The sequence below is a fragment of the Narcine bancroftii genome, chromosome 2, assembly GCF_036971445.1.
Source record: "Narcine bancroftii isolate sNarBan1 chromosome 2, sNarBan1.hap1, whole genome shotgun sequence".
Lineage (NCBI taxonomy): Eukaryota > Metazoa > Chordata > Chondrichthyes > Torpediniformes > Narcinidae > Narcine > Narcine bancroftii.
The window spans coordinates 230676437-230702058 of NC_091470.1; the positions used below are offsets into that span (position 1 = coordinate 230676437).

At 38.6% G+C, this 25622-nt stretch overlaps 1 protein-coding gene across 16 annotated transcripts in view; it reads left to right on the forward strand.

The window, feature by feature from the left end:
- The window catches only part of LOC138755133 (arf-GAP with SH3 domain, ANK repeat and PH domain-containing protein 1-like), a 479430-nt gene that overhangs the window by 377483 nt on the left and 76325 nt on the right, over window positions 1-25622 (forward strand). For all 16 annotated transcript variants that reach the window (XM_069920508.1, XM_069920497.1, XM_069920511.1 and 13 more), the window contains 2 exons: window positions 13722-13770; window positions 22395-22558. In XM_069920508.1, the coding sequence (XP_069776609.1) occupies window positions 13722-13770; window positions 22395-22558 (213 nt within the window). The remainder of the gene's footprint in view (window positions 1-13721; window positions 13771-22394; window positions 22559-25622) is intronic.

Below are 25622 nucleotides of genomic sequence, written 5' to 3' on the forward strand. Positions count from 1 at the left end.
CTTGGCAACACATTCATTTTAACATAGTTGATCCTGCCCACTAATGTTATGGGCAGGGATATCCACTTATTTAGGTCCTCTTCAATTTTCCCAAGCAAGGGATCTAATTTAGTTTATATAAATTATTTGTTGTTGTCTATTCCGACTCCTAGATATTTGATCTCATTTTGTGGCCACTTTAAATTACTGTTTGATATTGACTGTAATCCCCCTTCGTAAGTAGCACAATTTTGCTCTTGTCTCAATTGACCTTATTCCCGGAGATCTCCCAGTGGTCCTCCAGACTAGAGCACAGGTTGTACAACGTTTGTGGGGTCTGTCAGATACATCATTATGTCATTGGCAAATAAATTGATTTTCTGTTCTTCCTGGCCTTCTCTAAAACCCTTGATGTCTGGATTCTGGCAAATGGCTTTGGCCAGTGGCTCCATGGCTAGTATGAAGCGAGCTAGAGATAGCAGGCATCCTTGTCTACTTGATCTTCTCAGTGGGAAGCTGGAGAAATTAGTCCATTGATCACAACTTTAGCCCTGGGCACATTTACAGTGCCCTTATCCAATTTATAAAAGTTGGCCCTAATCCCAACTTTTCCAGCACTTTGAATAGAAAATTCCACTCCAATCTGTCATAATGCCATTCCTGCACCCAGGGCCATATCTAGACCTCTCTCATTTCTGGTTTGTGCTAGATGCATTATACTCAATAATCTGCCAATGCTATCTGCTCCTTGTCTTTTTTGCACAAGGCCTGTTTGGTCTTTATTAGTTTTGGCAACTGTTTTGCCAGTCTATTTTCCATGGCTTTGGCAAATATCTTATGATCTGTGTTTAACAGTGAAATGGGCCTATAAGAATATGGCATCTTTGTCTTTTTTTTAAGAATTGCCGTAATGATTGCTGTCGATAAAGACTCTGGGAGGGTATGGGTCTCCATTGCCTGCTCTACCACCTCCAAATAGAGAGACATCAATAGATCCTTAAATGCCTTATAATAATCAGGTGGAAACCCATCCTCTCCTGGAGATTTGTTAATCTGTAGTGAATTTAATGCTTTTCCTATCTTCCAAGAAGAGAAGATTTAGGCCTTCCTGTTCTTCTAGGTCTAAATTTGGTAACTCTAATTTGGACAGGAATTCATTGGCTTTATCGGACCCCCCCGTCAATTCTGATTTATATAAACCCTCATAGAATTCCCTGAAGATCTCATTAATCTTTTTTGGCTTTTACGAGATACTGCCATTACCAGTTTGCATTAGATTGATTGTCCTTGAGGCCTTGCTCTGTCCTCTGCTACCAAAAGAGGACTTTGTGGGGTCTCTCTCCCAATTCATAATATTTTTGTTTTGACCGCATATGTTCTTTTCCATACTATATGTTTAAAGCATGTTGTATTTCAATTTTTTTATTTGTTAGAGCCCAATATTTTTTTAAAGTCCTTTTCTAGATGAATAATTTCCTGTTGTAATTCCTCCACCTCCTCCTTATTTTCTTTAATACTGTTTTGGTGTATCCAATTATTTGACCACTCAATATGCATTGAGGATATCCCATATGAACAATTTATCTGGAGTAGAGATCTATCTACTAATGAAACTACAAAACTCGGGCTTCTTTAACAGTAATGTATTAAGATGCAACTGTGCCTGCCTGTCCCACATAGGACTTGTCAGTCACCAATGAGCCTGCAGCAGATGTGGACATACCCCTCCATAAATCTTCGTCCGCGAAGCTAAGCCAAAGAAAGAAGAAATTAAGATGCCATTTGTATATCATATCCTGCTTAACAGGCATTTCTATTGTTATTATCAGGGGTGAGTGGTCTGAGAGAAGTCTAGCTGTGTACTTAGACTCCATTATCCTACCCTCTACATGGGATGAAGCCAGGAAAAAAATCTTTTCTAGAGTAAGAGTCATGTTATTTTAAATAGAAGGAATAGTCCCTCTCCCTCAGATGTTTCTGCCTCCATACATCTATCAAATTTAGCTACTTCATATGGCCCATGCTGCCTTTATTTTGTTTCTTTACTTATCTAGGTTAGGATCCAGACAAAAATTAAAATCTCCACCGACCAAGATATTCTCTTTCCGCCAATCTTAGGAAAGTATCATGTATAAACTTTCCATCGGAGTTGAGGACATACACATTTACTAAGATCTAGGATTCTGAATATATCTGACATTACAAATGTACCTGTTTTATCTGTAATCACATTCTGCACTCTCACTGGAACACTCTTCCCTATAAGAATTTCCAAACCACCCCTCCCTTGCCTTGGGACAAACAAGGAGGCTATTACTTGGCCCACCATCCCCTTTTTAGTTTTTGGTGCTCCTGCTCTGTTAAATATGTTTCTTGGAGAAAGGCCATATTCACTCCCATTTTTTAAATGTATGCCATGACTCTTTTCCTCTTCACCTCACAGTTCAAACTATTAACATTAAAACTAACTCATTTTATATTCTTAGCCATTGCTCCAGAGACTCCTATGCTATGACTAAGCTTGAATGCTGAAATGAAGTAATTGATTTGCAATTTTCTCAGATTATTTTTTACACAGGTTTTTCAGAGACATTTTTATTAAATGTATATTTCTCATAGTTGCAAAGAAATAGTTTGAATATCTTGTCATTTGCACAGCCTTCATAATTCTATGTACACATGGCAAGATGTTCAAGCTTTTAAACAGACATGAATCTTCAGCGTTAGATTCTTCCAGCCAAAAAAAATCACCACGAATTAGAAAATTGATCATTATGACCTAAGGGACAACTTAAATTAGAGTTGGTCGTGTCTAAGGCAACCCATATGTCAAGAGATGGACTGTTACGGAGTCCAGAGGGCCCCAAAAACTAGCAGCAATAGATATGCACCACAACACAGGGTTACTTAAACAAAAGTAGTTTTTAATTATAATTGAGCAAGAAAACAGAATTAAATTTTAACTTATTACTTAACCGACCTAACCTACTTAATCCCCCTTCTAATACTAAGCACAGGTGTGTGTGCAATGTGTATTTCAAGATTAGAAAAGTTCTTTGGATCACAGTCCAATCTCACTGGTTGCAGGCAATTCTTGTGTACTGCCCACAGAAGTTAGCATTAACAAAGTTAACCAGTCTTTGGTGTTTAACAGGCAAATGGTTACCACTCAGGGGGCTTCTTGCTGGTTTTCAGAGAGAGATTCCTTTTCCACGACATCCACAATCAATTCCTTCTCAATCAGACTTGCTGACGAAACTTTCCCCCTTCAGGGTTCTCCAGATGATCCTCTTTCTTTCAGGTCACCTTTCAGATCACCAGTCTTCTCCTTTGACCAGGCAGCCTTCCAAAGTTTGCCAGCTTGTCCCTCTGGAACTGATTTCTGTGACTCCTTCTCTCTCTCTGTTTCACACCCTCCCTCTCTGAGAGCAAAACTGTTCTGCCTGCCTGTAAAAATCACATGCTCTCCCAGGCAAGCTTTATTCTGCAACTTTATTGCTCTCTTTGCAAAAGTCCTGCAAATATTCTGTGTTTTAAAATGTTTGTGTGCAACCTGCTCTAGCAATTCCTCCCAAGCCACTTTTAAATACTCTGTCACAGTACCAATAACATTTCTCTGTAAAATTCCTTCAAATTTGTAGACAGGATATGTGAACTAATGTCAGCATCCTTTCTCAGTTCTCAATCTCCAGAAATGAGGCTTTGATAGTGGTCAACCAGCTCTGGTGGGCAGACCATATTTTCCATGTGCCTGACACCCAAACAACAGAATCAAGAATCTAGCTTGAGCTCTATTACAGCGAGATTCCCAGGAGGAATATTCTCATGAAAAAATGTAGCATCTTCAATAATCATTGGGGATTTTTGGCCTGCTGTGATGAAACTGGAGAACGAGCATCCAGGAAGACACAGAACATGTTTTGTCTCTTTGGGAACACATGGAGGCAAAGTACAAATATTGAGACACCATTCTAAATGATTCCAAACAATTATAGTACAAATAACTGATTCCTGAAACTTCTGTTATTTGGAATTACTGCAACTTTAATTGTGTAAGGGGATGCTGACAGTATATTTCTTAACAGTATGCTCTTGGTCAGATTTAGGTTTTAGTTTAAATTTATTTGTATTGTAGAAAGAAGGATTATTCTGTGAGCAGACTAATAAGTTATCTCTAACATCTATGCAGCCATGTATAGATGTTTGGCAATGGAAAGAAAGATCAATTAGCACCAAGCCAGGGCAGCATGATGGCACTATTGTGGATTTCATTCAAGACCCTGATGGCTATGGGGAATAAGAAGTCTTTAAGCCTGTTGGTGTTTGCTTTCACGCTAAGCGCACACTTAATGGGATGAGGGAGAAGAGAGTGGTAATTCAATATGTGTCTGCTTTTCCGAGGCAATTAAAGATGGAAGTGGAATCCATGGAGGGAAGGAACATTTGCAGTGGGTACTGAGCTGCATTTGGTGTCTCTGTGACTTCCAATCTTGAGCAGAGCAGCTCCCATTCATGGTGTGATTAATCCAGCAAGTATTGTTTCGATGGTGCATCTGTCGAGATGTGAGATGAGCAAACATGCTGAAGTTCCTCTTCTAAGAAAGCAGAGGAGTTGGTGTGTTTTCTTGACCATCACATCATTTTGATTTTCGCAGGTTATGTTATTAGAGATATTTATCTTCAGAACTAGAAGCTAGCTATTCTTTTTACTTCAACACCATTAATATCAATGGACAGGGATATACTTCGCTTCCTCTCCTTTATTTTATTGATGTTGAGAGGGAGGTTTTCTTAGTTTAAGAGTCATTTAATTGTGGAAAATGTATATCACAAAAGGATATCCTTGCCTGTCTCAAGAAAGTTACTCAAATCAAAGTTTACTCAAAGCAGGTAAACAAGAAAAGCTGCAGATGCTTTGGTCTAGTGCAGTACACAAAAGTGCCGGAGAAACTCTTTGGACAGGTTTCTATCCTGAAGTAAGTCTCCTTCTCTATATTCCTGAAGAAGAGCTCAGGCCTAAAATGTTGACTGCCTTTTAATTGGTATGGATGACCTATTGAGTTTCTCCAGCACTTCTGTATACTTTACTCAAAGCATCATTAGGTCTGTAGTCTTTCAGGTCACAGTTCATGATGCGCCCAACCAGATAATTTTGAAATGTGATGATGATTTCTGTCTCTACCATCTTGTTAAGGCAGTGAATTTGACACTCTTGGGGGTGGGGGGGGTGGGGGAGTGGAATTTATTCCTCCAATCCTTCCACTAATTGCAGTAAATCTATGTCTTAATGTATCCAAATTCAACAGGGATCTACACACACCACCACCCCGCACTCTCCCCCCACCCCCTTTGGGATCACAGCACATTTAAGTAAAAGTCTTTTTTCTTCTCACCTCATGTAACACAAATACTTTTTTGTTTTTTATGTAGTCTGCAGGAGAAAGTAGGAAAAAAATCAAAACTTGACTGCTTCACAGGAAAGGGGGTCCATAAACTTTGAGCAGAATCTGAAGGAGGCCATAGCCAATAAAAAAGGTTGAGGATGGCTCCCCTAATGGGTTTTGACTCTTTTGCTAGGGAAATGGTTCATTTTACTCTATCAGGTCTTCTCTTAATTTTGTGTGCCTTAGTTTCGATGCATCGAGTCACCTCAATACTGCAACCTTTCCATCTTGTAATCTATGCCTTGAATAATGAACAATCATCCTCATTGCCCTTTAACCACTTGGTTATCCTGCTTTGTTATACAAAAGCATTAAACTTCTCTACATCCTCTGATTTATATCCTTGCCTTCATGCACTTCCCCAATTACATCACACTTCACTTATTTAGATTGAATTTCATTTGCTAATTCTTTGCTCAAAAACCTCCGCTTCAATGGAGGGCACTTTAAAATTCTCTCTTTTGTATACACATCTTTTCTTGAGTAGTTTATTCAGAATTATTTTTAAGCAGCACAATTGAAATCTATCAATGCAAAGTTTGATACCACAAAATCTCCTGTTTGGGCTAAAATAGAGTTGGATAAAATTGATGAAAAATCTGTGGTAGAATTTATTTATAAATGGAACTCAAAATTATTAATTGGTATAGACCCACCAATTTTAAAACATTTAATTGAAGTGTGGAATAAAATTGATAATCAGATAGGTGAGAAAGGGAAGGATTCAATGAAAATGCCTTTATATCAGAACAAACTTTTTCCTTTTACTGTGGATATCAATTTTTGAAAGTTTGGAACCAAATGGGAAAGAAAAAAAATTGAAGATTGTTTTGAAGCAGGAAAATTTCTGACTTTTAATCGTATGAAAGATGAGTTTCAAATCCCTTCGAATACCTTTTTTTGTTATTATCAGGATAAAAAATTCTTATCAGGGAAACTGGGTTATAGTTTAAAATTATTTAGACAATCTTCTTTGGAATTACTACTTTCCAAAGATGATTCAAAAAAGTTTATTTCTGAGATGTACAAGTTGTTACAAAATAAAATGCCTAAACCAGATAATTCATAAATCAAGAATGAAATGGGAATCCGACAATGAAAATGTTTGGAGAAATCTGTTTAAAGATAGTATGACTATATAACCTTTTCAAGTGGGATGCAGCTATTCATCTCTGAAGACCACCTATCCATGAGTAGATGGGAGTCAAACTTTTTTACATCAATTGTATTTGATGCCCCACAAATTGAATTTTTTTTTAAACTTCTTCAGATTTATGTTTTAGGTGTGGTCAAGAAATAGGTACTTCTTTTCATTTGACTTGGACCTGTCTAAGGTTAAAAGTTTTTGGTTACAAATTAAATTATTTTTACCAATGTTGGTGTGTTAAATTCAAACTACTCTTCATTGACTACAGCTCTGCCTTCAAAACCATCGTCCCTAGCAAACACATCCCCAAACTTTGGGAGCAAGGCGCCCCCCACCCCCCCGGCCGCACTTCCTGGCCATAAGACAATTTCTGTGAATTTAATTTGAGAATTGGCTTGTGAACTTTCTCTCAATGTTAATAAGACACTGGAGATGAGGATAGAGACCACATCCCTGTCCACATTAATTAGGCTGAATTAGTGAGGTCAGGTGGCTTCAAGTTCTTGGGAGTAAATATTTCCATTTACCAGACTTAGACAAACTACATTGAAATGAAAGTACTCCACGACCACTACTTTCTTAGAAGACTAAGGAAGTTTAACACGTCCCCCATGTTGCTCAGCAACGTCTACAGACACATGATCATACTTGCTGGATGCATTACAGTATGGGGTTGGTATTGTTCTGATCAAGATTGGAAGAAGCTGCAAAAGGTGATGAATGTAGTTCAGATCATCATGTAAATTTCCTTCCCCTCCATAGACTTTGCAGGGCAAACAAAAGAAGACAAATTTTAGAGTTCAAAGTTCAGATTTATTGTCATTGTACATAAAAGGCAGTATATGCAGCCCTAAGATTCTTTTTCTTGCAGGACAAGCAGAATTTCTACTTATTGGTGGTGCAAAAACAAACTACTCAAGAAAAGATGTGTATACAAAAGAGAGAATTTTACAGTGCCCTCCATAATATTTAGGAAAAAGACACTTTTTTTTTCTGTATTTCCTCCTGTGCTCCATAGTTTTAAATTTGTAATCAAACAAGTAACATGATTAAAATGCACATTCCAGATTTTATTTGTATACATTTTGGTTTGACCATGTAGAAATTACAGCACTTATTATACATAGTCCCCTAATTTCAGGGCACCATCATGTTTGGGCCATTTGGGTTCACTGGTGCCTTTGAGTACTCAGGTATGTTTAATTGCTTCATTGGTGCAGGTGTAAGAGAGCTGGGCTTGCTTCTATGCTTTTGATCACCCTTGGAGTATATAGTTGCCATTTTTCAACACGAGGACCAGAGCTGTGCCAATGAAATTCAAAGAAGCCATTATGAGGCTGAAAACGAGAATAAAACAGTAAAAAGCATTGCCAAAACCCGAGGATTATCACAATCAACTGTTTGTAACATCATTGAGATGAAAGAAAGTACTGGTGAGTTCAGTAATTGCAAAGAGACTGGGAGGCCAAGGGAAACCTCCACTGTTGATGACAGAAGACTTCTCATCATAATGAAGAAAATCCCCAAACGCCTACCCAACAGATCAGAAACACTCTTCAGGAGGCTATTGTGGATATGTCAATGACTACTGTCCACAGAAGACTACACAGAGGCTACACTGCAAGATGCACACTACTTGTTAGCCACAGAAATAGAATGGCCAGATTACAGTTTGCCAATAAGTATTTAAAAGATCCTGCAGAATTCTGTAAGAAGGTCTTGAGGACAGATGAGACCAAGATTAACCTGAGGCAGAGTGATGGCAAAAGCAAAGGAACTGCCCAAGATCTAAACCATACCACCTCATCTGTAAAGTAAAACCACATTGCTGGTGAAACTCAACAGGCCAAACAGTATATGTAGCAAAGATAAAGATACATAGCTAATGTTTTGGGCTTGAGCCCTTCATCAAGGTATGGTAACCTGCTGAGTTTCTCCAGTATTGTGTTTTTACTTCAATCAGTGTATCTGCAGACTCTTGTGTTTTACTCTCACCTGTGAAATTTGGTGGTGGGGGTGTTGTGGCTTGGGCATATATTGCTGCCACAGGTGCTGGCACACTTATCTTAATTGATGATTGCAGTAGCAAAGTGAATTTTGAGGTGCATATAACCATCCGCTCAAGTTTGAGCAAATGCCTCCAAACTCATTGGATGCGCTCCATCCTACAGCAAGACATTGATTCCAAACATACTGTAAAGCAACAAAGGAATTTTTCAAAGCTAAAAACTGGAAAATTCTTGAATGGCCAAGTCAGTCATCTGATCTAAATTCAACTGAGTATGCCTTCCATATGCTGAAGAGAAAATATAAGGGGTCAAGCCTCTGAAACAATCAGAAGCTGAAGGTATCTGCAATGGATGCCTGACAGCATCACCAGTGAAGATATTCAGCACCTGGTGACGTCTATGAATCACAGACTTCAAGCAGTCATTGCATGCAAGGGATAAGCAACAAAGAACTAAACATGACTACTTTAATATACATGCTGTTGCTATGCATCATTTTAGTTATCCCAAGGTTTCATATTGGGTGATGTTTCTTCCTGATTTATTCTTGTTTTTTGGCCTCATAATGGCCTCTTTGACTTTCATTGGCACAATTCTGGTCCTCCTGTTAAAAAATGGCAAGAATAGACTCCAAAGGTGATCAAAAACTTAAAAGCAAGCCTAGCTCTCTTATACCTGCACCAATGAAGCAATTAAACATACCTGAGTACTCACAAACACCTGTGAAGCCAGAGGGCCCAAACATGATGGTGCCCTGAAATGAGGGACTATGTTTAAAAAAAAGTGGTCAAATCAAAATGTATACAAACATACAGATTATACTTGTACAGTCAGATGATAATAAACTTGAACATGACATATTTTAGAGTTAATCTGTTATGTACCAGGTATTATGAGACAATAAACCATAGGTATTTAGATTATCTTTTAAAAAGTAGCACAATATAAGCACTTCTCTAATCTTCAGGCACCAGTACTGTCATGAAGGGATTTGAAATTGATGGGCAAAACTTCTGGAGATTCCTCCCTTCCTAAAATAGTTAGGCATTAATCTTACTAATCACTTGGTCTGGTGATCTATTCATTATTCTAGATGCTAAAACTCCTTGACATTTCTTCACCCACTATATTTATCCATACTTCTTAATTATAATCTTAGAAAAATCCTTTTTTTTTTAAGAAGCTGCATTAAGAAATTTACAACCTTGTTTGCCTCCATATATAGGTTGCATTTTTTTTCATTCCAATTTACTTTTCATTTGTTATCTTTTTATGAACTAAAATCCACAGGTGTGTTTTACTTGCCACTATTTTTCTGTATTCTATCTTTACTTTCCTAGTTTTCCTTTTACTAAGTACCCAAACTGTTAAAGGCTTTTGTAATGTTAAACTCTTAACATATTAAACTTTCTGCATCATTTTGCCTTCAAAACACCTTTGCAACCAAAATCTATAAATGTGGTATGCTCCCTGTTTTACTTTGTGGACATGTTTATTCTGAAGCTCTCGAATTTCCTCCCTAAATCCTTCTCATTGTTTTGATGTAGGTTTAACTTGTGCATCTGTTTTTAGTTCACTTTTGCCAAATAAATTATGACAAGTAAAATCAGATTTTCCCAATCATTTTCAAACTTTTTTCCTTTCTCCTATCTTGTTTTAAATCCAATTTAATCACTTCCATAGAAGTGCCATCCCACCAATTGTTGTTGCTCCTACCCAGAGTTATTCCTCTAAACTGGATGATATTTCCATCCCTGTTTCCCCCCATACTCCTCGAAAATGATACCCTGGCCATAATATTTTTTTTCTTGTATGTAGTTAAGGAGTTCCTTGCCCTCTGTACATTTTACACTGATTACTTCCCAAGTAATTGAAATCTTCATTTTATTTTTAACTTTCCTTTTGTTTTTGCACTGCTAAAAAATTTCCTTTACTTGTGCACTTACGCCCTCTGGCTATTTGGATATCTTCAGTTAATTCCCATTCTTGCAATTGCTCCTTTCCTCATAGATTATATGTGCTGGAGTCAGCTATTCAGCCCTTTGAGTCTGCATCACCATTCAATATGATTATGGCTATTCATGTGACTACAGTATTGGATTTTTGCTTTCTTTCTGTAGTCCTTAATCCTTTTAACTCCAAGGACCACTTACAACTCATTGCTTTCTATGTTCAAAACCTCTTGCTATAATGGCTAATGTAATTTTCTTCACTGCCAGCTGTGCCTTCATTCCAATCTTCAATTGCTGGTGAACCATGACACCCAAGTCTTGTGGCACCTCCACTTTTCATCATCATTCAGATAATCTATAATTGTCAAACAAAATGGATAACCTCACATTTATCTATATTGCACGTGTCCACTCCTAATCTATCCAAGTCATCCTGCAGCCTTTTGGAATCTTCCTCCCAAGACATTTCCACCCAGAAATTCCTTCATCGAGATCATTAATATATGCTGTAAATTGCTGGCATCCCAGCTTTGAACCTTATGGTACCACCTGCCTATCTACCTGAAGGACCCATTAATTGCTTCCCTTTGCTTCTTGCCTACCAATCAGTTTTCTGTCCACTTCAGTACATTACTTCCTCTATCATGCTCTCTAATTTTGCACAACAATCTCTTGTGTGGGACCTTATCAAAAGCTGTTTTGTCCTATAGTTCAGCCCATACAGTATTGTTTAATAAACCCAATGTATAATGTCTCCGCGCAGTTGCGATAGTTTCTTCAAGAAGTATTTGCCATCGCCAACTTATGCTTTCTTTTCAATCACTCTCCCTATCTCTCTTGAAAATCCTATGACCCAGAATGTTACGTTATCTTTTAGAAGTTTCAGTTCAGCTGCCATTTTCAATGTACTCTCATGTATTTGGATATGCACCATGAAGTTCAGCCAATTCTGCTTTAAAAAAAACTTACTTGTTATTATCTTTTATTTCCAGCTTTGGTCATCTTCCTTGTGAATCTCCGTTCATTTTTCCCTCCCCTTCCATAGAATTTTATAGTCACCTCGTTGAGGATTTCCTCTGAAATGGCTTTCCTCTTTGCCATTATTGGAATGACTCCCTTGGTCCTTTCCAGGCAACATTCCTCCCCATCTGGCATTTGGAAATTACAATTCTTAGGTCAAGTAAACCTGGCAAGTAAATTGCAAGAGTTTAACGTAGTTTCCTGTATCTTTCACTTCATGGCAGATGAAGTATAAAGAAGTTTTTAATGATCAAAATCTTTTAAAAACTTTCTAAATGCAATTGAATTCCAACAACAAATTTATGCCTTTTGTTAAGTTTTATATTGCAACAGATATATGCACTGTTTAGGTTTTTTGTGAGTGTTCAGTGGTTAAGGCTATGGTGCAAGGTATTGCAAAGGTAAATCAGTAGGAAATGCTTGGATGATCCCAAGAACTTATTGCTGAAGGAATGAGACTTGCTCCCCATCAAAAATGCACAACTATACTATGAATTTAAACTATTTTTCTATTGTGACAAAATCGATTTACAAGTTAAACAGTTGTGTAACAAGTGACCCTATAATTTGGAAAGCTGTACGATCAAGCTCCATTCTAAAATAAGTTCAAAACAAAATGTGGTTCAGTCATCTGTATGTAACATTGGAAGAATTAGAAAAACTTCAACATCAACTTTGAGTTCATTACAGTTAATCAGTAATGTCCAATGGGTGTTATTTCTATTGCTTAATCATTATTTTAACATATCTTTAAAATTATTCATACTTTACAAGCCTCGAGGACTCCAAAACCCAGCAGCAATAGAAATTCACCAAGACAATGATTACTTAAACAAAAGTTTTTAATTTTCTTCATACATAATAATATCAATATTTAACTTATTACTATTAACAACCTAACTTAACACCTTCTAATTCTAAGTGCACGTGTATGTAATGTGGATGTGTTCAGGAAATTTCTTTGTTTCACTGTTAAATCATTCACTTTTCACTTCTCCAAGTTGACTGTGCACAGAATTTAACATTTATGATCTTCACCAGGCTCTGGTGCTGTAACTTAAATTGTTACTGCTCAGCAAGGTCTTTATTGGTTTCAGAGAGATATTCGTTGTTTGTTGGACACACAAACTGATCTCCTTCAATCAGCCATTTCAATGTCTTGTTGAAGAAACTTGCCCCCTCATGGGTTTTTCCAAAAGATAATCTCTTCTTCCAGGTTACCACAAAGAGTTCTTTTTCCCCTATTTCAGGAGAAACACATTAACCAGCCAAAGTCTATGTAATTGACTCAGAACTCAAAACGGTCTTGAAATTGGGTCTGCAAACTTGCAGTCTTCAACACCAACTGCTGCAGTAAATTCTCTCTCTTTCTCTCCCCCCTTCCCCTCCCCCCTTCCCCTCCCCCCTTCCCCTCCCCCCTTCCCCTCCCCCCTTCCCCTCCCCCCTTCCCCTCCCCCCTTCCCCTCCCCCTTCCCCTCCCCCCTTCCCCTCCCCCCTTCCCCTCCCCCCTTCCCCCCCCTCCCTCTCCCCCCTTCCCCTCCCCCTTCCCCTCCCCCCTTCCCCTCCCCCCTTCCCCTCCCCCCTACCCCTCCCCTTCCCCTCCCCCCTTCCCCTCCCCCCTACCCCTCCCCCTTCCCCTCCCCCCTTCCCCTCCCCCCTTCCCCTCCCCCCTTCCCCTCCCCCCTTCCCCTCCCCCCTCCCCCTCCCCCTCCCCCCTTCCCCTCCCACGAAAGGCATTTTTTTTCCACTCTGTTTGCAAACTATATGACCCCTCTTGGAACAGCAGACTTCAACCAGAAATTTGGATCTCTGACACCAGTTTAGCAATAAAAGATTCATCAGTTTCTGAACCTGGACATCTGTTCAAATATGATGTTCCTTTAAAGACAATAGTCCATTTCAATTCTACAGCATCAGTCCAATTAACACCTACTTGTGAATTCTTCACAGGCGCTCTTCATAGTTTCTGTCAAGTCAATGGCAGACATGGAGTCCACACTTAGGCACATCTCTTGCATTTTAAATAAGTCTTTTGTGAAATGTTAATGTCTCTTGTAGAATGTAAACTAATACCTCAACCCCCTCAATTCAACCTTACCCCTAAAGATGTATTTTATTCCATAATTGTATTAACTTATTTTGTAACCTTTTCTTTTTCTTCTCTCCACAGATAACAGAACCTATCATTTCCAAGCAGATGATGAACAGGAATGTCAAGTGTAAGTTTCTCTGAGACAAAAGATGTTTTTAATTCAAGATGGTGTTACCACATAAAATTGGGGTTTTATTATAATTATGCAAGATTAAACAAACCAAATAGAAACTATTTTACATAATACTAAACTAAATATTAACTTTAAGAACCAAGCTTGGTAGCATTTCAGAATTCCATGTTCAAAGGGAGATTAGTAAAGTTTTTTTTTAAATTATAATTCTGAAGCAAGTGTTGAATTTCAAAACATTGTTTTATGGAGGAACCAAAAATACAAATGTTTCTCCAGAAACTATTCAGCTTTCTTTAAAAGTATTAACTATTTTAAAGTTAACCTTTGCCTCCACATACTTGTGGACAAATTCGAACTTAGGGTAGCTCGCCTGCCAGGAAATGGGAACTAGCTCGAGAAGTCTTGACCAGCACAATGATGTCACCTTCAGCTATGCGTGGCATGGGAATGGCTGGGAGCCCAGGGTTTTAAAAAGTTTGCGGGTCCAACAATAAATTGTTGATTTTCCATTTGAATTGAACTCAACTACAACTCTTCATTTCGCACCACCTTACAACGACCACATTGGTGACCCCGATGGACTCAAAAGGCTTTTGGACCCAAAATGGACAACTCAGCAATTTCTCTCAAACTACCTGTGTTCTGGACAAATCAACCAGAAGTATGTTTTGGACAAGCTAAGGCACAATTCCACATTCATCAAATAGTGGCAGATGCCACTAAATGCTACTGTGTGGTAAGCGCCCTCGACCAAGAAAAAGCTCTTAAAGATCTACTTCTCCACATGTACGGTCTCTCCCGATGTGAACGTGCTGCGCAGATCCTGCATACGGAAGGCTTAGGTTACCGCATCCCGTCGGAGCTAATGACCGACATGTTGGCACTGGCATATGGTCAGAAACCTTGCTTGCTCTTTGAACAAATAGTCTTCAAGCAGATGCCAGACGATATCCGTCATGTTGGCCACTAAAGACTTTGCAGACCCCTTGTGCGGTAGTTGCCAGTTCATATGTTCTGTGGTGCGCGAAGCAGCAGAGTGGGTGCCTCACTGAAATTAGTGCTGCATCAAGCCCACATGCACCAGCGGCGAGGACACACACAAACCCGAATAAAGAAGTCACCGAGGCAAACCTTTGATATTTTTTAATCACCAAAGTGGAGTGCGCCATTGCCAACCACTGTGTGTTTACTGGAAACGCCAGAGCCACTGGCTGCTAATAGCTATGGTGGCTAGCCACCGTAACAGCCTGCTTTATTTGTGGGACAAGCTCTCCGGACACAAGTTTCTGGTTGACACAGGAGCTGAAATTAGTGTCCTCTCCCCCCACCCCCGACCGGCTATGATACCTGTATCAGGAGTGCTGGCCCAGTTCTCATGGCAGTTAACAAAAGTATGATCTGCACATACAGTATGTGAATTATACATTTGCGGTTCAGCAGCAACAAATTAATCTGGTGGTTCACACTGGCTACAGTCTCTCAGCCGTTGCTTGGAGTGGACTTTCTCAGAGCTGATTCGCTGCTCATCCATTGGCAGGCTGGTAGATACAAAAATATTTCCACCTAGGAGAAACCAAACTACCTGCCCCACATTTGGACTCAGTGGTGTACCTCATTAATGAATTTGTCAAGGTTCTTGCAGAGTTCCCAGACATCGTTGCACCACAGTTCTCAGCAGCTGCACCCAAATATAGTATTCGGGTTTTTAAAAAAAATTATTGGAACAATTAGGTTATAGTTTAAAATTACCTAGGCAATCTTCTTTGGAATTATTACTTTCCAAGAATGATTTAAGTAAATTTATTTCTGAGATGTACAAGTTATTACAAAATAAAATGCCTAAATTAGATGTTCATAAATCAAGAATGAAATGGGAATTGGAAAGATAGATGGAAACATTTGGAGAAATTTGTGTAAAGATAGTATGACTCAGGTTATAAATGTACGTTATAGGTTGGTGCAATATAATTTCTTACATCAATTGTATTTAAGCCCTCAAAAATAGAAAAAAATTCAACTTCGTTCTTCAGATTCGAGTTTTAGGTGTAGTCAAGAAATAGGTACTTTTTTAAAATTTGACTTGGACTTGCCTTAAGGTTAAAAGTTTTTGGTTACAAATTAAATTGTCTTTAGAACAGGTATTAAAAATGAATCTACCTTTTGACCCATGTTGTTTTTATTGGGGGATATTAAGTCAGTTGCTTTAAGATTGAGCTTGACTATCAAATTGAATTTTTACGTTTGACTGGCTGTTTCTAAAAAATATTTAGCTATTACATGGAAGTCTGATTCAGTTTTAAGCATGAAAAGATACCGTGATGAAATGAAAGCTTGTATTCCTTTAGAAAAGATAACATACAATTTGAGAGATAAATATTTTTCTTTTTTAAAAGAGTGGAGCCCATTTGAATTTGGTCTCTCGGTGCTCTTTGGTGGATGTCACCGCTTCCGCAGCCAATAAGTTTGAATATGACTGTATTTATTGATGATCCCCTTTTTCTTTCTTTTGTAGGTGGGTAAGGGAGGTGGGAGGGTATTAGTGGGGAGATTTTTTTAACATATATATATATATATATATATATATATATACACCATTATGTTTGTATCAATATACTGTAACCAATGTTATGTTATGTGATTTAAAATTTTAAATAAAATATTTTAAAAATGAAAGAAATGGGGATCGTGCAGAGGTTCAACAGCCCGCTTCATATAGTGCCCAAGGCTACAGGAGACTGGACACCGTGTGGGTATTACAGGTGGCTCAATAATGCCACCATCGCAGACTGCCACCCTGTGCCTCATATACAGGACTTTACAGCTAATCACCATTGGGTCAGGGTATTCTCGAACATTGATTTGGTATGAGGGTATCACCAGATCCCAGTGAACCCACAAGACATACCCAAAACTGCTATCATAACACCATTTGGTTCCTTCGAGTTTCTGTGCATGCCGTTTGGCCTTAAGAATGCTGCATGGACATTCCAATGGCTTATGGACGCGGTGGTGCAAGGAATGGACTTTGTGTACTTGGATGACAAACTCGTCATTAGCTAATCCCACAAAGAGCACATGTGTTTACTCTGCTGCTGCCAACAAGACTTCAGTCTAACAATAAAATTCAGGCTGTCCTCAGTCGACTTTTTGGGACATCAAATCAGCAGCCAGGGTGTCGTCCCATTACCAGCCAAAGTGGAGGCCATCCTTAAATTTGCACAACCGCTCTCGGTCTAAGGCCAACAGGAGTTTGTAAGAATGATCATTTTCTACCATTACTTTCTGTAGAAATATTCCATGGGCACCTAAAAACTGCATTGATGGCTCTCCTCCAGGGACCAGATTGGGCAGATGAGCTACCCTAGATACTTCTTGGTATACGGACTGCACCCAAGGAGATCTTCAGTCATCATCGGCAGAGTTGGTACATAGGGCTCCGTTCGTTGTACCTGTAGAATTTGTACCAGCAACCTGAGGAGAAGAGCCACCCTCTGAAGTCCTAAATAAATTGAGAGAGCAGCTCGGCAAATTGGCCCCGGTTCCCACGTCACAGCATACCATCACGACATACTTTGTCCTGAAAGACTTGAAAAGCTGCAAATTTGTGTTTGTCCATAGAGGTGCGTATGGACCATCCCATCTGGCCTTATGAAGGTCCATTTAAAGTACTGCGGCATAATGGAACAACCTGCCTACATAGGTGGGAGATCAGAGACATTCACAATTGATCACCTTAAACCTGCACTCCTAGACCTGGACAAGCCCGTAGCAGTACCACCAATGCGCAAATGAAGGAGACCACCCAAGCATAGCAGGAAATCAGAGACAGATACACCAGCGTTAGTGCTCCAGAAGCCAGTTCTTGGCGGGGGGTTGTGGGGGTGGGGGGGGGGGGGGTACCATGTGGTGACTCACCTGCCAGGAAATTGAACTAGCTTGGGAAGTCTCAGGCAACGTGATGATGTCACCTTCGGCTTTGAGTGGTGTGGTGGTGGCTGGGAACCCTGGGTTTTAGAAAGGGTGCATATCCAACAGTAAACTGTTATTTTTCTTTTTGAACTCAACTCGACTATACTCTTAATTTCACACTGCGATACAGCGACCACAGACTAATATATTTTTTATGGTGGTGATTATTAAGTAGGTGGATGGCTGGATTCTATAAATGCTATTTTCTAAAATGTTTAAACATTTCTTCAAATTTACAATTATTTCTTTGCATATATTAATGTTAACTTGGAAAAATATCATAATGTATTTGCAAACATGAATGCCTTGCCTCAGAGCAAGCCTTTAAAAGAGTGATCAAAGACTAATCACAAGGATAATCTTTTAAGAATATTCTTAAGTGAGAAAAAAGGAGTTATAGGTAAAGGAGATCTGAGGGGATCTTTGAAAAGCGTGGGATGAAGCAGCTGAAAGGATGCTATCAATGGTGGAATAAAGGGAGTGCGAACACAGGAGACCAGTAACAAAAGAACAGAGCTAAGACTATAAGACATAGGAGCAGAAATCGGCTATTCACCCCATCGAGTTTGCCCTACCATTTAATTGAGCTGATCTATTTTCCCACTCAGGCCCGCTGCCTGGCCTTCTCCCCGTTACCTTTGATGCCCTGGCTAAACAAGAATCTATTAATTTCTGCCTTGAATACTCCTAAACTGCCCATGGCAAAAAATTCCACAGATTTATCACCTCTGGTTGAAGAAATTCCTACACATCTCTGTTAATATCGAAACATAGAAGATAGGAGCAGGAGTAGGTAATTTGACCCTTCGAGCCTCCTCCGCCATTCAACGAGATCATGGCTGATCTTAAAGTTCAGTACCCCGTCCCCGCCTTCTCTCCGTAACCTTTAATACCCTTATACTGAAGAAATATATCTAATTCCCTCTTAAATATATTTAATGAACCTGCCTCTACTGCCCTCTGTGGCAATTAATTCCACAGATTCACCACCCTCTGGGTATAGAAATTCCTCCTCATCTCGGTCCTAAATGGTTTGCCTATTATCCTCAAACCATGGCCCCAGGTTCTAGATTTTCCCATCATTGGAAACATCCCATCTGCATCCATTCTGTCCAGTCCTGCCAGAATTTTATATGTTCTAAGCAGATGTCCTTCAATCCTGGAGTCCTCTAATCTGAGACTCCCACCATCGGAAACTAGCTCTATGCTTTTTTCTATGCTTTTCAAAATTCAAAATGTTTCAAAGAGAATTCTCACTCTCATTCTCTTAAATTCCAATAAGCACAGCCCAAGAGCTATCAAACACTCTCCATATGGTAACCCTTTCATTTCTAGTGTCATGCTTGTGAACCTCCTCTGAACCCTCTCCAACATCAGCATATATTTTATATAAGGAGCCCAAAACTGCTCACAATTTCTCATGAGGACTCACCAGTGCCTCATAAAGCCTCGACAACACATCCCTGATCTTATATTCTATTCCTCTTGAAGTGAATGCCAGCATTGCATTTGCCTGCATTTGCTAATGTGCAAGTTTACCTTCAAGCTATCCTGCACGAGGACTCTCTTTGCTTCTGGATATTTCCAATTTTCTACCCAATTAAAAAATAGTCTGCCTGTTTATTTTTTGTACCAAAGTGTATGACTCTACACTTTCTGACATTATATTTCATTTGTCACTTCTCTGCCCATTCTCCTAATCTGTCTAAACCCTTCTATAGCCTCCCTGTTTTGTCAGCACTACCTATTCCTTCACATATCTTCGTATCATCTGCAAATTCAGCCACAAAGCCATTGAGTCCATAATCTAAATCATTAATATACAACATAAAAAGAAGCGGACCCAATACTGACCTCTGGAACACCACTAGCAACTGCAACCAACCAATATTCCAACTCTCTGCTTCATCCCAATCAGCCAAGGCTCTACCCACGCAAGTATGCTTCTTGTTGTACCATGTGCTTTTATCTTGTTAAGTCGCCTAATGTGCGGCACCTTGACAAAGGCCTTCTGAAAATCTAAATATCCAACATCCACTGCATCACCCTTATCTAACCTATGTGTCATTTCTTTCAAGAATTCCAATAGGTTTGACAAGCAAGAATTTCCCTTGAAGAAACCATGCTGTCTTTGCCCTATCTTGTCACGTGCCTCCAAATACTTTGTAACCTCATCTATGACAATTGACTCCAACATCTTCTCAACCACTGATGTCAGGCTCACCGATCTGTAATTTCTTTTCTGCTGCCTCCCTTACTTTTTGAATAGTTGTGTGACATTTGCAATTTTCCAGTCCTTTGGGACCATATGAGAATATTTTGATTCTTTAAAGATCATTTCCAATGTCTCCACAATATCTACCGCTACTTTCAGAACCTGAGAGTGCAATCCATATGGTCCAGGAGTCTTATCCACCCTTAGACCATAGCACTTTCCTTGAAATCTTCCTTGCCCTGCCCTCACTTCCCTGCACTGCCCTCACTTTCCTTGCCCCCATTCCCCCTCCCCTGATGCCTTTCGACATCTGCTAATGTCTTCCACAGTGAAGCCTGATGCAAAATACTCATAGTTCTTTTGCCATCTCCTTGTCTCCCATTATCATTTCTCCAGCGTTAATTTCTAATGATCCTACATCTACTCTCAGTTCTCTTTTGCTCTTTATATACTTGAAGAAGCTTTTTGATTACTTGTTAGCCCTTTTCACCCTTGCGTCCTACTAAATTGGCCGTTCAGTTTCCTGGGATAGAAATGGGGTTTGACTTTTCACACTTGACCACTCCTAACTGGGAAACTGAATCACATTTGCAAGGAGCCATCCCAGGGTTAGGAATGTTCTTCCTTCTGCCAGTGACGGCATGAAGCATCAAGTGGATCAGTGCATTCTGATCTTATATTTGAACAAAATTAATCATGCATAATTAAGTTTTATGTACAGCATAGTATGAGCCCTTCAGCTCCTGTTGTTGTGCCAACTGTGGGAAAGTGCTAGCAATAGCGGACAATTTTTTAAACAGGGTGAGAAAGTTGGTAGCACTATCGCGCACAATTTATAAATACCATGGGGAAAAAGTGTTGGCAGACCTGCCCTCCCAGAATGCCGTGTGGGAGAGAAAGGGCTATATGCGCAGCTGCATGCACGGAGCATTCATGGAGGAGTTTCTCTGCCGCACGGCATTCTGGGAAGTCAGGTCTGCTATTGCTTTGTCCACGGTCTTTATAAATTGTGCACTGTAGTGCAACGAACTTTCCCTACACGGTTTAAAATTTGTCCCTCTCTCGCTGTGATTTTTCATACAGAAAAATTTGTACCTTCATTTTAATCTTCTTCCTTCACAATCCTGCACTCATGCAAAAACTTAGGTTATTTCAATCCCACAATGCAATTGTCCATTTCACACTCACATACTTGCACAGCTGGCATCTGCAAACGCCAGGGATTGTATTAGGGGTCGAGGCCATCAATCCCGGCATGAGACAGTGTCATCTGACACCGGTGTTTAGCTGATTTTGTTTTTACAATAATTAAAGGCTGATTGGCGTTTAATTTCTGGGATCACTTGCAAATGTGAAAGGGGCTTTTCATTATTATTTGCTAGCCTACTTTCATACTTCACCTTTTCCCTCCTTATGATTTTTTTCCTACCTTTTGCGAATTTTTAAAAATCTTTGCATTCCTCTATTCTCCCACTAATTTTTGCTTCCTTGTATGCCCTCTCTTGCTTTTATGTTGGCTTTGACTTCTCTCGTTTACCACAATTGTTACATTTTTCCATTTGAATATTTTCTATTTTTGGAATGTATTTAACCTGCACTTTACTCATTTCTAACAGAAATTCAGGAGGGTGATGAGAAGGCAGGGAAAATTTGGAACTAAACACACATTCAGGACAAGAAAACATCAGATATGGGATTGAGGAAGGCAATGGGAGAATAAAGCTATGAGAAGAGAACATCAGTAAATGTAACCCTTAATCAGACGAAGCGCAACGTCATTTGTTAGAATACTGGCAGGAAGGATTTGAGATGAAGTCTGTGCGAGGTTGACTACAAGAGCACTGGAGTAGTCAAATCTGAAGGAAACAAGAATGAATAAATACTGTATCAACCAAATGGAGAAGTACACCTACAATGAAAGAAATGTTATGGAACTGAAGTATTCAATCTTTGTCTTAAGTAGGATAATTGGGTTTGAATCTCATAGCTAAATACCAAAGTTGCAACTAATTTGGCAAATTGGCTGACTAGGGGAATGGTTTCACTGACATGGAAGGAATGACATAGAGTTTAAAAATTATATGTGTCATCTCTTTGTTCATATGAATCAAATTTACCCATTTGAGGTGACTGATACCTCAGATACAGTGGAAGGTTCAAATCAAATGCTAGAGTTGTTTGTATGTGAAGGTTGACCCTGCATCTAGAGTTATGTAGCCAATAGATAATTAGGATGGAATCAAGATTTTGGGAAGTAAGTTCTGTGAGTGGGGAGATAAGATGTTGCTTGAATCTGGAAAGAATTGAAGAAAATCTACAAAACCAATATTTTCACAAACAAGTTGTTCAGATTTAGAAATCTATTTTTGATCTGATTATACATTTGAGGTGATATAATTTCTGATGTGTTTAAATCATTTCTATTTTTAAACAGATGGATATCAGTATTAACCAACAGCAAAGAAGAAGCATTAAACATGGCATTTAGAGGAGAGCAGAGCAGTGGGGAGAATAGCATAGAAGATCTAACCAAAGCAATCATAGAAGATGTACAGAGGATGCCTGGCAATGATGTCTGCTGTGATTGTGGAGCTCCAGGTTTTTATTCATTTTATGTATTGATTTTAAAACATTTAATGTGTTATTAGAATAGTTCTGCAGTTTTTTTGAGCAGATGTTGAAAAATGTTGTGTTTTAAAAAAAAATAATTAGTCACTTTGTTTAATTTCACCCAGATTTAAATCCAAGCCCAAGGCAATTAAGTTTTGTCTTGCAGTAATCTTGTAATAATTTGTAGTTGGCTCTTTGGTTTTGAATACTAATAGGTTGCGTTCTGCACTGCCTACCATCTAAATTAATCCAATGTAAAACTCTAAAGTTAGTACAATCTTCCTGAAGCTCAAATTTAGCAGTCATCCTTCCTGTTTTATTTGGCTTACTGAAGAATTGCTGCAGTAATGCTCAATCTATAAGGAAGCTTTGTTCTATTTATGCTCTTAAAATGTTTCATAATTATCCCTTGGCAAGTAGATACTTTTAGCATGATTTTTAATATTTCTCAAAACATTTACAGATGGTATCGAGAAATCCAAGCTCACTGTGAAAGGTCAGGTAGAAAGCTGCTATTGTTTCTCTTGTCAGCTGCAATTTAGTTTGTGGCATTATTACCTTTGAGCAAGGTAGTTGTGTTTCGGTCCCACTCCAGGAACAAGGATATTCCAGTGTAATATTGAGAGAATGCTGCCCCGTCAAAGATTATTGTTTTTATGGATCTGTTGTTGCACTAAGAATCTGTTTTCTCCCAAGTGAACGCAAAACAACCCAAGTTTCTATGTTGAGTGAACAGATGTCCTGCCTAATATTTATCTCTTGGCCACTATCATTGAATTGTGAATTAACTGGTTATTATTTCATTGCTTTTTTGTGGGACAGCTTGGTGTGCCAATCTAGTGGGATTCCCTACACTGCTGTTGACATTTGAAAAGTACCTGAATATAATTTGTTTTGGAGTACTTAATAAAAACAATAATTTTTAACAAGAAAATTTTAAGATAATTTTAATATTTCTTAAATGTTCTTTGTTTTTGCAGTTAATGACATAATAGATAAACTCACTGTTGTGCCTATCTCCAGGTTTAAATAACCAATGAACATAATAAGACTGTTTACTGATAAACAGTAGACAATACTAAAGCAAGAACTTGCTTATTTTCATTCAAACAACATAAGCCTCACACAAAGAAATCAGTTTGTATGGTTTTTTTCTGATAGTTTATTCAATAAAGTGTGGCACTACCGTAACTTCACATTCTGTCTTATTCCCACGATCCTTGATTCCCTTTAACTCAAGAATCTAATATTTTCAGAATCTGATTAATCTGAAAATGTCTCATTTACTACTTGGTCAGTAATTTATCTCTAATCCTATGATCTTTTATTTTACACGATAAAAGATTGTTATTGTGGCATCTTTTAAAAATCCAACTGCCCTACACCCATTGTTTTCTTACAGCTGCTCTGCTGGTTAACAATACAGTTAGATTTGTCAACCATAATTTCCTTTCAATAAAATTATGTCAACTTTGCCTTCAGATGAGGTTCCAAGTATCCTGTCAACACTTTCTTTCTGACTATTTACCTGTACTTCCCTAATTTCTCTCTTTTCCCCCTTGTTACATGAGCTGCTCGTGATTGTTTCATAATCTAATAAAATTTGGAAGAACAACTGAAGAAACTTCTTTATTCTGTGCACACCATGATGCTTTGAAAACGCTGCAAACACTGATGCTCTTGGTGGGGGAGAGGTTTCAGGAAAAGTTGCTTTGACACTTGGAGACAGGACAAATGATTTTTTTTCATCTAATTTATCTATTCTGTTAATTGTGTATTAGTTATTTATAGATTAAGCTCTACTTTAGCTTTAAGACAGAGAGAAAGTGTACAATTGTTAAATAGTCATCTACTTGCTATTTGTGAAGTGACACCAGAATTATTTCTTGGAATTTTGTGACCAACTTGCTTTCAGTCCCCGTTGTTTCTCCCCCTTTGTTTATTTCCAGCCCTCCCCAATATTGCTGTTTTTTATAACCCTTAACCCCACCCCTCTTCCCCCCCCCCCCCCCCACCCCCATCCCATCCACCCACTCTCTTCCAGAATTTTATGATGTCCTGCTGCACATCCTCTGGCTGTGAATTTATCATGTCATTCCTCAGATGTATAAATGTATTCTCATGTAGTGTGTGAGAGGTTGCAGTGCCCCAAAAGACTGTCAAGAACAATTGTATTTTATTCAGATCTTAAACTGTTACTTCAGTTTAAATATTTTTGTTACTGTCGTCAGCATGCTGCCACCTGCAGGTAATACTAGTGATATGTAATGGCATTTCAAATTCAGTTAACAACAAATACACCTCATTGAAATAACCAGTGAACATAGTAAGACTGTTTACTGATAAACAGCAAAAAAACACTAAAGCAAGGACTTGTTTATATTCATTCAAACAACATCAGCCTCACACAAAGAAATTGTTTATTGGGGACATAATTATACAAAGTAAATACATTATAATGTCAGACATTCTTACTTATGTTTCAGTTATAAATTTCCATGTCATAGTGCATTTCATTTTCCTGAATACCAGTTTCCTCATTTCACTTAAAATCCTTGTATTTCCTTTGTACCTAATTGCTTTCTCCAACAGAGTTACAAATTAAATTTTTCCCGGGGACATGCCATTGTATTGTCTGGAAGCCTCAGTTCAAAGCAAGTTATGGAGTCATGCCAATAACTTTACTACTGCATATTTTTCTGGTACTTATGATGAGAGCTCCAATAATTATGAAAATGCCAATAAAATCACTTTCCTTAAGATGAAACCAGTTAAACTTGTAGACATTTAAACAGAAAATGGTGCAGTGACAGTGACTGTTATCGTCTAATCTCTTATTGGACTTAAATTACAAGCCAAATTATTGCTTTCCACCAACCATAATAGTAGGAATATTTTGAAATTAGTTGCTTGCTTGGATAAAAAAAAAAATCCCTTGTCACTTTTGGTTTGCTAAAATGCAGAAAATAATCTATTTAAAAAGTGGGGTTGGTGGTGTAAGGTAAAACATCATGAGATGGGAATGTGTAAGGAGTTACCCTGTACAGGGCTG